Here is a 15,201-nt window from a genome sequence, read left to right on the forward strand (position 1 = left end):
TGTGGGAAAACACAATTAACACAATTAACTCGAATGCCCTTAAAAATCGATAAAATCTAATACAGATCTAATTTTTGCAAGCGATATCCAAGACACTATTTCAAATTTTAGAAGTTATGATAAAAAATGTCACCTAGTCTGGTTATGCTTTTTTACTTATTATTAGGTTTTTTATTTTACAAAATTGAACCACACACCAAACTTGTCGCATAGCGCGTTTATGCAATGCCACGTATTTTCTTTTTAGACTGTATATTTCGACTATTTTTCATTAAGGTAGTTTATGAACAGAAATTTTGTTAGGAACACCGACTTAAAATGAAAAGTGACTATTTAAAACCCTTACAGATCTTTTAGAAAATCCTGTAAAAGCACTTTTTATTTTAAAGCAAAAAAAAATATTACAGTAAAACTAAATCACTTTATTTACTTACATAATAAGCTAAGCAAATTACAACTGCATAACTATAGCATATTGGGTCCGGTAAAGTTAAAGAGACGTCTAAAAACAGATTTTTTTTGAAAATTTTTACATAGAATGTTGAGTGTGGTCAAAATATTGATAAAAAAGTGAGGATGATTAAAAAAAATACAAAACTTTGGAAATTATGAAGGTTGTTCTACATACGATAAATACGTAATTATTGCCGGCTTGCACAATGTTTTTTAGCTCTTGATTTTGCTATAATTAAAAAATATATATATTGGGACAATTTTGGAACTTTTTGGGGGCTATTATTGTAAATTTATAGCATTTTTTATCGCTTTATACCCCTTTTAATTACATATTTTGTAATTTATACACAAGAAAAATAAAACAACAACCTTATTGACATAAATGGCAGTGGCTTCACTATGTCCCCAGTAGTATTTTTTTGTTTTGTCTGGAACACTTTTTAGTTAGATGGGTTGGTTGTGGACTCAATTTTAGATAATAAAAGCATAATATAGTTAGATTTTACATTACATGAACAGGTGTTAAAAAATAGATATTATTTATTTTAATTATTATTTATTTAAATTATTTTATGTAATTTAATATATAATAAGTATTAATTTTGAAAAAAAAACATAATTTAAGATATTTAATTATTAATAGGTAAATAATAACGATGAGCTTTAATGTACATTAACTTATAGGCATTAGGAATAGAAATAAGGTATAGAATGATACAGGGGCTGCCGCCCCGTGTTTGTGCCTATAATTCCTATTTTCTAACCATTATCCTATTCCCTAAGTAGGGCTCACACGACTACCTAACCCACTATTATTTAGCGCCAACCCAAGGTTCCAATCCCTTTTTGCAATCCCAACTTGACATGTGCACCAACCCACACAGTCCCATTTTTTATCGCTTTACAGATTGGCATTGGCGGGGCTGCCGCCGCATGTGCGCCCGCCTTATATGCGCACACAGAGCTACCGCCCCGTGTGCATGTTTTATGAGACAAGATACCGATAATGAGACAAGACAGAAAATTACGATAATTGTACTAGTACAGTAGCCACTCCCAATAAATAATATTTGTTAACGTAAGTGACATTTGACAGTCTTTTTTATTTATGAATAAATCGTATTTACATATTTGATATTCCTAATTTGCGTGTGGAAATTTGTGTTTATGACCTAAAGAAGTGATGTAAATCCTTCAAAGTTACAGAATTTTGTTACTTAAGGCTTTAAATTTAAATTAATAGCATATATATCATATCGTGTAGCATATCGTGTTTTCGTTCGTTACTTATAGGAAACCGCATAGACGCGAAATTTTGCAACGTCGCGCGTGTACGAGTGCCTGCGACAGAGCACCGCCCCGGCCGGCCCGAGGACGGGATTAGTAAGCATCTGACTTACGTAGGAGCTGCGTCGTTGGGCGACAAAATGTCCCAAAATATTACGCGAAAATCCAGGCATTTTTAAAATATTTATTCTAATGCGGGTTTTACAAACTTGACAATGTGTAAAACCCGCATAGAATTGTAATCTTAAAATGTTTAATATGCTGTGTTTTGCATAATGAAAATTAAAGCGTTATTCTAATAAAAAATAAAATATCAACTCTGATAAAAATATAATAAAAAATCAGAAATAAAACTCTAATAAACAAACTTAAAAACATATCATTTTTTAAATAAAAGGCTCAAATAAACCGCCTTCTTTCGCTAAACTAAAACTTAACCTATCGTAAAAGCTATTTCGCACCTCCAAAAGAGTTTCAGGTAAAATATAATTGGCACCTTCGACAATTTTATTTCGCAACTTTAAATTTGTTGGCCTACTAAATTCATGCTAGTAAATGGTCTGCTTAAGGTAACCCCACAGATAAGTCATTTGGAGACAAATCTGGAGATATAGAAGGCCATTTAATATCGCCAGTCCCACTAATAAGGCGGTTAGGAAAAGTATTTGTTAAAAATTCTTTTACCCTAGCCGCGTTATGAGTAGGACAGCCATCTTGCTGAAAATAAACCGATCCCAGGTCTACATCAGGTAGGATTTGAATGGCAGGAAAAACTTGGTTTTGCAGCAACTCAGGGTACTTTTGGGCGTTTAAAGTGCCATCAATAAAAAATGGCCCTATAACATTGTCGCCCAAAATACCTGCCCAAACATTCAATTTCTGAGGGTACTGGGTACGAAACTCAAAACTTCTGTGCTCGTTTTTCTGAGACCAATGACGAACAATGGAAGGATTGTGTTTGCCATGTAATGGAAAAGAAGAATAAGAAATGTACAAAATATTTTTTAAAAAATATTCGTTTTCATTTGTCTTTTCCATCATGGTTTCACAAAATTCCATTCTTCGCTACTGGTCTTCAGAAAATATTTCCTGAGTTTTTGAATACTTGAAACATTTGTACTTATATTTTTTCCGGATATGAGCAACAGTTTTATTGCTCATTCCCATTTCCTCTCCAACACTTCTAGTGGACCGTGTCGAATCAAGTTCTAGGGTACTGCAAACCATTTCTTCCCGCCGTTCTATATCCTGGACCACTTCAACAGGTGGTTCTTTACGTTTTGTGTGGCATTTTTTACAATCTTGGAAGACAAAAAGATGTCTCAAAATTTGTAACCACATTTAAAGCCGTTTTTGCACAAGGAATCGGTCTATTCTCAAATGTCACTGAAAACAAATCTCTACATTGTACTGCCGGATTGCCTCCATAAAACCATTTAATTAATGAACTCTTTCGGAAGGGGTATAAACAGCCATAGTGAAAAAAACACGAAAATAACGCTCAAAAATTATTAATGCAACGTGCAGTAACACAGCAAAATGAGGTCTGCTGACTCCCGGTTCAAAAAATAAAAACGAAAAATTTCGCCGCCTGCAAGCAGTGTTGCTATTATTTTCGGTAATACGTAGCTCACGATAACACGATCTTTATAATGGTCAACGTGATGCCTAGTCGCAAATAGAGTGTAGTTAAGCCGGGTGTAATTGTGAATTATACGTAAGTAGAAAATCCTTTATAATTTTAAAATTTTGCATTTTTTTACTTCATCCTCACTTTTTTATCAATAAAATGTAAACTCAACATTCTATGTAAAAATTAAAAAAAAAATCGGTTTTTAGACGTCCCTTTAACTTTACCGGACCTCAGCCCCATTTTATAGTATCACTAGATAGTTTGATATTGATATCTACTTACCTCTAAATTTATTTCATATGCGCGATTTAGTAAAATAGCAGTCAGCATTTTTTGAAAATTTAAATTAAACCACTCAAAAAACGTCAGTTGATATTTCCTAGCTAAGTTCGGTAAATGCATCTGCGAGAAAAATGATCAAAATTTGACAAATATCACGTGATATATTACCTATTTTTCGGTGCCAGATCACGTGACCGAATTTAACTGCTATTTGCATTACTAAGCCAAGCGCCCAGTATCATGGCATTTAATTGACCTATATGCAATTTCGTGGCATTTATGCATGTCGTTTTATGCAAAATTCAACTAGTGTTATCAACCGTTTGGTGTTTAGTTTAATTTAAAATATATCCTTAACTATAGATTTCTAACGCTCGAGATTTGTTTCGTAGATATTTGGCCGTCAGATGACACAATAATACCAAAAAACCGAATTTGGCGCTTGATCGCGTTATGCATACCTATGTCCAATTATACAAGCCCTTATACAAAAAGGAATTCAACATTTGGCTAGATGCACATCTATCGGTTGAAATAAAATCAGAAAATTGTATTTTATACAATATACTAAGGACTTTCTTTTACTTTTATTTATATATAGCAGTAGCGCTATATTCACAATTTCATTTAACCTCATATCGATGCCATACATTTCGTCATTCATTCCTTTGGAAAATTTAGATGATGCAGTGTAATTATTGCAAAATCCATTTGAGCCGTTTTTGCATTTTTAGCTTGACTTGCTATAATCTTGTCCAATCAATTCGAAACCACTGCGGTGTAAAATTCAACAATTAAATCGTAATAGAACACGTTAAAAATTAAATCTGGAAGAAAATAAAATACGTTCTATTGCTAGTATACGATTTGTAACGATGTATCCATAAAACCTCGACCTCTCTACATGTGGTACAAAAGCTGTCTAATCTACCAGTATTCTTAGATCCGTTACTGATTGAAACAGAATAACCAAAAAAAAAAAAAAAGTTATTAAATACTTCAGAACATTTCAATATGAGCGTTTAGAGTCACGGAGGCTACACAAGTTTGGATTCAATAGACAAAAACAATAAGAGGTCGCCAGCAAACAACAATTCCTTACATCTTAACTAACAAATAACACTTTTACCAAAATCAACTTGTCCAGCAGTATAAAAATCTTTCTGGAGATTCACTTACTTTTGCTTGCTCCGGTGTGGCATTTGTAATATGACAAACTTCATTGGCTATACATAAACCTGAACCAACAGGAACAATAACCAAAGTTCTAAAGAAGAATCTAGTAGGTGGTACTTTGTGTCCGGTTTTTAGTTCTTTAAACATGCCCGAGATTGTTAGGCAAAGCATTTGAGGCTGAAAAGTACACAATTACTGCAAACTGATTTTTTTGGTATCAAATTGCCGTATACTTACTGTATACAATGTTAAATCAATTGTAAACCCATTAATATCGTGCTTGGTTTCGGGCATATCTTGTAAAAAGGAGACAACGCTCAACTGTCCCTGCTTGAGCAATTTACATTTTCTATCAATATCCGGAACCCTCAAGATGTTTCTGTTATCAGTCTGATACCAATTTAGCCAGGCAACATTTTTATCTTTGCCCAGTCCATACGGATAACACATGGTAAAAGAAAACATCGCTTTTTCATGGTAAGCCTCTAATAACGGTTGGCGATTTCCACTGTCATAAATGGCAAAATATTGATCGATAAACCTTCGAACTGTTATTTCGCCTTCTGGACTGCATAAAAACCGGTCTCTCGTCTCTGGTATGGCCGTTTCTTCTGTGATGTCGAAACTAATTGGCGGAGGAAGATCTATACCATCCTATAATATATTTAGGGTCAACTGGGGTAAATATAAATGGGGTTAAAAGTAAAGGCTGCTTTGCATTTAACCATATTTTCAGAATCTAGTCGTTTACGTTTCTAACTTGTATTGTTAATTTTTATCTGGGATCTTATTATAATTATATATTTTTATTATATTATAGTATATTAACACCATTAGCCTCTTTGTTTAATGACTCTAACTTTAAAGTTATTTATATGTTTTATAGTTTTGACGCTTCCGAGATTAGCATTTCTTTTAATTTGTCAAAAAATATTTAATATAACTTGACATAATTTTATATTATGATAAGTATTTATAATTAAAATGATCTCTCAAGTGAAGCCACTATTAGTTTGTGGCATGACCCCACTCTGTAAGCTATGTAGTTTTTTGAATTGTAAGCATGCCGGAAAACGGTTTTTAAGTTAACCATTAAAAGTACTTTCGTAGTCGAAATGAGATGCTTTATTTTGCCTCATAACAACCATCTTTAAAAGGTTATGGGCCCAGTAAGCTGTAACAGCGATAGTGGAAGTTAAGTTTGGGGCAAAAACTGTTCTGGAGTTGTGTTAATAAACACAAATTAAAGCAAGTAGCCGGCGATTGGTATTTTGGCCAGGACTAAGTTTTCGGTTGTATATTTTTTTTTATAGTGGACTCAAGTAAACTTTGAAAATGGCAGTGAGTAATATTACAGTGCCCATGTTAGAAGCAAACAACTATAAGAATTGAGAATTTCGAATGAAGATGCTCCTTAAGAGGGAAAACTGCTCGGATGCTCTGGAAGCACAACTGAGAAGGGCAAATTACTTTAAGAAAGATATAAAAGCCATATCTATTATTGTGCGGGGTATCTCTGATAAACATTTGGACTTAATAAAAGACTAGAAGTGCTAAGGAACAGTTAGAAAAATTAAAAGGTATTTTTTGTTAGGGCAAGTAGTTTTACCAAGTTATCACTTTGGAGAAAACTTTTAAACCTAAGGCATGGTCAAAATGAAAAGTTAGAAGATCATTTTCTTAAATTTGAAACAATTATTAGGGAGTTAAAAGATCAGGGATCACACATAAATCAAAGTGATCAAGTTTGTCATTTACTTTTATCTTTACCTCAAAAATATGATACTGTGGTTACAGCTATAGAGATGGATTTGTATAAATTTTGTGAAACCACAGTTGTTAGATGAAGAACTGAAGCATGTTTCAAAGAATGATGTTGACCAGGAGTCAGTTTTTAAGGCAGGTATATCTAGGAGTGCAAAAGGATGTTTTACATGTGGAAGTACTCTTCATATTCAATTTTATTGTCCAAAAAAGAAATCTGCTAATGCTGGGGGAACACCAAGAGGGGGTTTTAGACATAACTATCGAGGCCAAAATCCAAATTTTAGACATGAAAGGGGAAACCATCATAAAAAGGAATCTCAACATGAGAGGGGATATGAAGCAAGTGCAAAGGATGATCATGGTGTTGTGCTGTATGCAGCAAATTTATGTAATGAAGAAGATGGTAAATTTTGTAATAGATTCTGGAGCAAGTAACCATTTCGTACAGGAGGGTATGCAAAAACTTATGTATAACATAAGACATATACAGGGACAAATAAATGTGGTACATTAACTGGGATGTGTCAAGGACAACTAGTTCATATAGAGGCTTTTATTGTTCCAGGCATAAAGCATAACCTCATTTCTGCCTCAAAGCTGACAAAAAGAGGACACAAAATAATTGTTGAGAGAAACCAAAGCATCATAACTGGAAAGAACTGAGAAATACTGTGTGAGAGAAGAAACGGATTGTTTATTTTAGTATTAGATAAAATAAACACACAAAGTGAGAATTGTCATATTGTTGTTAAGAATTTATGGCATCGTCGATTAGGCCATGCAAATAATAATGCTTTGGCATAGTTGGGTCTAAAAACAATAGACAGCATATGTTAATCTTGTGTAGAAGGAAAAGCTACAAGATCACCTTTTTACAGTAATGAGAAAAACCCCAGAATGAATGGAGAGTTAATCCCTAGTGACGTATGTGGTCCAATCACCCCAACAAACATTGATGGAGGAAAGTACTTTCAGGTAATCCTTGATGACTTCTCACACTTTTTGGTAGTTAAAATTTTACAAACAAAGACTGAAGCTGAAGAAAATTTAAAAGATTATGTTAAGTGTATAAAGAGACAGTTTGATAAGAAAGTTAAAAAGTTCAGACCGGATAATGGAGGAGAATTCTAATTAAATAGTTTCAAGTCATACTGTAGACAAAAAGGTATTCAGGTCGAATACACTATTCCATACAGTCCTCAGTCCAATGGTAAATTAGAAAGGATGAACAGAACTCTACTAAATATGGTAAGAACCAAAATTGTTGCATCTGGAATACCAAAATCTCTTTGGGGAGAAGCACTCAAGTGTTCAGCATATGAATTAAACCCCACTCCAACCTCTGCCTTAACACGAGGTCGAACACCATCAGAGATTTACAATGGGAGAACTGACTTGAGCAAGTTAAGGATTTTTGGTTGCAGGTGCTGGTACACGGTTATGCCAAAGAGGAACAAACTGGACCCGAAGGCAGGAAAAGCTGTCATGGTTGGTTATTGTGGAGGAGGATACAGGCTGTGGTTGCCAGAAGAAAAAATTGTAATTAAATCAAGGGACGTCCGGTTTGATGAAACTGTAATGGAATGCAAGAAGGGAATGCAGGGAGAGTAAAAGTGTAAACATAAGCATTGAAAATGATATTAGAGGAATAGAAGATGATGATGTACTAGAGAATGACAGAGAGATGAAGAATCAGGATCATGAGGAAGGACCGGAAGAAATTAATGGAAATGAAAACCTAGGAGAAGACCAAGACCATGACGAAATGGAAAGTAATGAAGAAAATTCAACTGACGAGGAAGCTTTACCACTGGATCGGGAAGGAATGTAACAAGGCCCAAGAATCTCAGTGACTATGAGATTTATGTCGCATTTTGTTTGCTTTCTTAATCAGGAAATGAACCAAGAACATATATGGAAGCCTCAGAATCTGAAGATTGGCAGGAAGCCATTAATAATGAGCTAGAATCCCACGAGAAGCTTCAAACTTGGACACCGGCAGAGCTACCAAATGGGAGAGTACACATTGACACACGTTGGATATTTAAAGTCAAAGATGATGGTCAAAAGAAAGCAAGACTAGTGGCAAAAGGATTTCAAGCGCCTAATGAATCTGAGGAGCTCAGTTACTCACCAGTCTGTCGACTACGAAGCATGTTGGACAACGAAGCATTTATCAAGAAACCAGAAGGTTTACAGAGCAGGTCAAAAACGTTTAACACGTTCACTGCCGGAGCCATATGTGCTTGTTTTGCCCAGCAGGCCATATGGATTTTTTGAAATTTTATCCTACAGGCCAATGTTGTCATTAAATATAGTACTGCATAACTAAAGAAATTCTAGCGAAAATGTTGAAAAATATCCCATATGGCCTTCAAAAGTTGTTGTTTTCCCTCACGGTCCTATAGACCGAGTCGGCGCAAACGAATCTCGACTTCGATTTGGGACGCTCGGTCCGATACCGCGGTCCGTCTTGACTTGCGCTGACTTGTTTGTATTTTTTATTGTTTTATAAAAGAAAGAGATCGCTAACTAATGCTGAGTTAGAGGCTATAGCTACAAATATTGACTTGTCTGCTGAAGAATCGGATTTTGATTCAGGTAAAATTGTTTTTTTTCATATTTTAGAGTTACTAGAACAGCTTTTTCTTGCAGATGATTCGATAAATGATCCTGATTTTGACAGTAATGCTTATACTTCCGATTCTGAATCTGAAGAAGAAATTTACGTCGATTCTTCGAAAGCAAAGCTGCGTCCAATCGGAAGTTTGCCGTCATCCATCCACGCTGAACTAGAGACTGGGGCTCAGACATCAAGTTTTCAACCCACGACACACGCCTGGAGCGTTACAATCAACATCTTCCGCTGAATTAGAAATTGAAGGAGGGGGATACCAATCAGATGCCGAATCCCTAACACAACACGACGTATCCATGCCAGATAAGATTGGTGATGATATATGGACATTGCCAATGGGGAACCAGCCCAATCTTATCAGGTTTGCTGAGAATGAAGGTGTAATTCCTGAATTTGCTGCCTTGATGCATCAATTAAATCCAGAAGACTTTTATTTCTCACTGATCGATGACGATTTTTTCGCATATGTAGCGGATGAAACAAATTTGTATGCGACCCAAACAATATGTACAAGAAATGATACATCCAGGCAATCACGATTACATGAATGGACGCCAACAGATAAGTTTGAAATAAAACGATTCTTTGATCTTGTTTCCTTCATGGGTATTGTGAAAATGCCAGGTATTTCATGTTACTGGAGCAAAAAAAAAATGTTCAATATTGCAATGCCCACAGAATGCATGAGCCGTAATCGTTTTGAACTTCTTCTCCATATGGTTCATTTTTCAAACAATGAAGATAACAGTAATAACGATCGGTTACATAAAGTACAACCAGTATTGAACAAGGTACAGAAACATATTCCGAGTTTATGCAACCCTTCAGAAACAGTTTGTATAGATGAATCTTTAATTCCATTTAGAGGAAGACTTGTAACGAAGCAGTATATAAAAAACAAGCGCCACCGATACGGAATCAAGTTGTTCAATTTATGTAGCAATGGCGGTTTCACATACAGCATGCAAATATATGCAGGGAAAAATTTGGAACTAACCAAAACTACACCTATAAATGTGGTAATGAACCTAAGTCAGCCAATTTTAAACTGCGGCCGAACTGTTGTCACCGACAACTGGTACACTAATGTGGAGCTGGCTTCTAAACTATTAGAGAAGCAAACATACCTTCTAGGTACACTCAGAAAAAACCGTAAGGGTTTACCTAAGGAAGTCGTTGACAAAAAACTGAAGATTGGTGAACACGTCATTAGAGGAAATGCACAAGGCATATCTGTTCTAAAATGGCGTGACAAGCGCGATGTCCTTTTATTGTCCACAAAACATTCAGACTCCATGGTACTCACGCAAAATCGCATGGGCAATTTCAAAGATAAGCCACAAATGGTTGTAGAATACAACGCTGGAAAATCTGCCGTTGACTTGTCTGATCAAATGACAGCATATCAATCACCACTAAGGAAATCGTTGAAGTGGTACCGCAAATTAGCGTTTGAAATAATTTTGAATACTGCTTTAGTAAACGCTTGGATAATATACAAACAGGTGACGAAAGAAAATAAGCCAATTGTTGACTTTCGCAAACGGATAACCTACAAGTTATGTGAATCCTTTCCTGATAATTATGTTGAACCTGACACACAATCAATCCGAAAACGACATGAAATTGGAACTCTTCCGTACAACAAGAGGCGACCATGTACCAAATGTTACGAAAAGGTAAAGTCAGAAAGTGGATGGAAGCCCTCAAGAAACCTAAAAAAAGTGAGAACCTATTGCCAATTTTGTCCTAATGAACCAAATGTATGTTTAGAATGCTTTAACGTAGTTCACAGGATTTAGTCAGTCTTTAATCTGTTGTACAATTTTTCTTTAACGCTTTCGAATTTCTAGAGAATATGATTTTTTTCAGTTTCGATGTTTTTCCATTTTGATCTTTTTAACTTGTTCCTTCTTTATCCAAAATATATTTTTGTTGACAACTATTTAAGTGATTTCATTATGCCATTTTTTACGAAATATGCCAATAAAATATATTGTATATAAAAGAAAACATAAGTTAATATTAAAATATATTTATTTGACAAAAAAAAACGTAAATTCAAAACTTCAGGTATGTGCGAACCGTTCCCACAGGCCGGCTCGGTCTATTTTCATGCCTACTTCCATAAGGGAAAAGACCGGCGGCACTTGAGAGCGTTTCAACGAGCTCGGTCTTATAGACCGAGCTGGCCTGTGCGTAACATATAGAATGTTACGGCTCGGTCTATAAGACCAATTTTTTTTAGTTGGAACACTTTTATAAACCGTGGTGGCAGTGAACGTGTTAAAATAAAACAGAGCCCTTTATGGTTTAAGAAATGCTCCAAAATGTTAGAACATCAAGTTTAATGAAGTGATGTCACAATTACATTTTAATAGATCACAGTATGATTACTGTTTATATATCAATGAAGATGTATACTTAGTATTATTTGTTGATGACGCATTAATTTTAGGACCCGATATAAAAGTTAAGAAACTTGTGCAAGATTTATATGATATCTTTAATGTTAAAAATATACCAGATGTAACATCGTTTCTTGGAATGGAAATTACCAAACTGGAAGACGGATTAAAAGTTACTCAAACAAGGATGATTTCAAGACTCTTGACTGAATTCAATATGATAGAGTGTCGCTACATTGCCACACCTATGAAGCAAAACTTTCAAGTGGATGAAAATCAACCAGTCTTGGAAAATGTACCCTATAGAAGACTAATTTGTAGCCTAATGTATCTGTCAATTGTAATAAGACCAGATATCACATACAGCGTGTCAGTTTTGAGTAGATATTTAGACAAACCAACAGTACAACTTTGGAAAGCAGAAAAACGCATTTTGAGATAGCTGAGTACTACAAGAGACTATGGATTAAGATTTAGAAAAGGAGACAGTGGTTTAGAGGGAATGTGTGATGCAAACTGGGGTGGAGATAAACAGAGCAGAAAAAGTATTAGTGGATTTGTGGGTTTTCATGCAGGAAATGTAATTGCATGGTACTCCAGGAAGCAGAACTGCGTAGCTCTGTCTTCAATGGAAGCCGAATATGTATCAGCAGGAGCAGCAGCCCAAGAACTAGTGAATCTGAAAGGTATTTTATCCGAGTTTCATGAGTGTAGTCCAGTGATTCTAAAGATTGATAATCTGAGTGCAATTTTAGTGATTAAAACTTTTGAGAACTCTAAGAGAAGTAAACACATAGACATTAAATACTATTTCATCAAAGATCTGTGCAATAAAAAAGAAATTATAATAAAATACGTGTCTTGTAACTAAAACTATTCAGACATTTTCACAAAATCTTTAGGAAAAGAAAAATTTGTGTATTTCAAAAAATCTTTAGTAAGTTAAGTTTCATATTTGTTTAATTTTGAATGTACTGCTAATTTCAAGTAAAGGTAGATTCTATGTTGAGTAATTGAAATGTTAGAGCATTTAAATAGAGAGGGCGTGTTAAGTATTTATAATTAAAATGATCTCTCATGTGAAGCCACTGTTACTTTGTGGCATGACTCCACTCCGTGAGCTACAGTATTGTGCAAAAAGATAGCAACATTGAACTTTCCTATTATATATCTTTTAGTATCTATTTTATAAGTAAGGTTTATATATTATTTACAAGAATAGTTAGAGCCTGTTTATATTTTCATATTATCATATTTTTTGTATCATAATAACCACCAAATTGTTTTATGCAAATTTATTATTCAAAAATATAGCAACAAAAAATAGTTTTGATTCTAAAAAAAATAACCCAACTAAATTAAAATCAATTCAATATTTCGTGTAGTACCCCTTCTCCTTTATAACATCTGCACATCGTCTTGGCATGGACTCAATTAATTTCATAATATAGCCATTGTTCACTTCTTTCCAAGCCTTTTCCACTATTTCAAAGAGAATATTTGTATTAGAGCATGTTAGGTGCCTGATTTTGGTGTCAATGTAATGCCATAAATTCTCTATAGGGTTTAAGTCTGGCGATTGAGATGGCCAGACCATTACATTTATGAGAAGCATGTTTTGGATCGTTGTCATGCTGAAATGGACTTAGCTGCGAACCTTTAAAATTGGAGCAAAAGATCGAACAATGCAACGAGAATACGCAGGAAATCCTTAAAAATTCCGCAAATACTTCAGTAGTAAACAATAATGTACAATGGTCTAGTGTTGTTAAAAGGAATCCGCCGTTAATAATCCGACCCAAGAATGTAAACCAAGATAGTGCTACAACAAAAAGTGCACTCGAGAAAAAAATTAAACCATCGGATTTGTCGGTAGCCGTAAACAAAGTCAAACCTGCGAGCAATGGATGTATTGTTGTTGAGTGCGGCGATAATGAGTCACTGCAAAGGCTCCAAAATAAAGCAGTGGCGGAGCTTTCAGCTAATTATGATGTGGAAATTCCTAAAATGTTAAGTCCCAAAATTACTGTGGTTGGTGTACGTGAGGAGTATCTTAGGGAGGAAAATAACTTTGTACAAAGGATAAAGAGTCAGAATAGTCTTAAAAATGTACAGAATTTGGAGATAAAGTTAATAAAAAAATATAAGCCGAGTAATTCTACAAAATATAATGTGGTAGTGGAAGTTTCTCCAGAAGTTTTTGAAATGCTTATAATGTGCAAAAGAGTGTTTTTAGATTGGGATTCGTGCTTGGTGTATGAACATATAGGATTACTCAGGTGTTATAAATGTTGGAAGTTTGGACATAAAGCTGCAGTGTGTCGCCGAGAAGATGTTGTGTGCCCATTGTGTAACCGAAGCCATAAAAGTGATGAATGCAAGTCAGAACATAAGGAATGTACAAACTGTAAATATGCATATGAAGTTTTAAAAATCAAAGATATCAAATTTGATCATACCGTGTTTGACAAACAGTGTTTATCCTACCAAAAGGCCATAGAAAGACAAAAATCAAAAACGCATTATTAGCAATTAAGCAATAAAAATGTTAACATTCAAAAAATATCAGATATTTTAATTTTACACGTTAATATACAAGGTCTTACAACACACTTTGATGAATTCTGTCAATTTATGGAAGACAAAAAAACCTATGGTATGTTGTTTAAGTGAAACGCATTTGACATCTGACATCGAAGAAAATGAGTTTTTTATTGACGGGTATACTGCAGTAAACTGTTTATCTAATAGTAGACATACCGGTGGGGTTGTTACTTATGTGAGCAATTGTGTGCCTTTTTCAATTGTTCTTAACGATTCTCAAGACTACAATTTTTGGTCCCTGGTTGTAAAACTAAAAATTTCGCAGGACAATATTATGATTGGTGCATGCTATAGATCTCCAAATGCAGACCCAGCTCCCTTTTTCCAGTATTTAAAAGATAGCTTAGGTGATGTGATGTTTCATAGACAGCGAACCATTTTTTTAGGAGATTTTAATATATGCTGGTTAAAAACTACTAGTGACACAAGAAAAATAAAGAACATTGTTCAGAGTTCAGGATTTAAACAAGTGGTAACAAAGGAGACTAGAATAACAAAAACTTCTTCTTCTTTTATTGATTACATAATAACCAATGATTTTAATCTGCAAGAAGTTCAAAGGGATTTTCGAAGCATAAGTGACCATGAAATAATTGGGGCAAATATACAAATACAGAAACCGCCAGAAGAAAAATCGCTTTTCTACTGCAGAAATCTGAGTGACGAGAATATTGCTAATATAGCTGAGGAACTAATAGGAAAAACATCTCTCAGGAATTACACCTCTGTAAATGTAGATGTTATTTATTCGGATTTTATCACTAACATTCAGACAGCCTTAGATAAACTTGTACCAAAAATGAAAATGAATCCTAAAAAAACGTGGATAAATCAAGATGTAAAACAGTTACAGGAAAAAAGAGACAAGGCCTATAACATATTCTCTACAAAACAGGAAGCAGATTGGAAAAACTTTAAGAAATATAGAAATGAAGTTGTATCTGTGATAA

At 34.5% G+C, this 15,201-nt stretch overlaps 1 protein-coding gene across 2 annotated transcripts in view; it reads right to left on the reverse strand.

Annotated features, from left to right (window-relative positions):
- LOC126737528 (nuclear RNA export factor 1-like) overlaps positions 1-15,201 on the reverse strand; it is a 41,033-nt gene that overhangs the window by 11,508 nt on the left and 14,324 nt on the right. For both annotated transcript variants that reach the window (XM_050442452.1, XM_050442451.1), the window contains 2 exons: positions 5,072-5,488; positions 4,838-5,011 (listed from right to left, as the gene is read on the reverse strand). In XM_050442452.1, coding sequence (XP_050298409.1) covers positions 4,838-5,011; positions 5,072-5,488 — 591 coding nt within the window. The remainder of the gene's footprint in view (positions 1-4,837; positions 5,012-5,071; positions 5,489-15,201) is intronic.

This window comes from Anthonomus grandis, chromosome 6, assembly GCF_022605725.1.
Source record: "Anthonomus grandis grandis chromosome 6, icAntGran1.3, whole genome shotgun sequence".
NCBI lineage: Eukaryota > Metazoa > Arthropoda > Insecta > Coleoptera > Curculionidae > Anthonomus > Anthonomus grandis.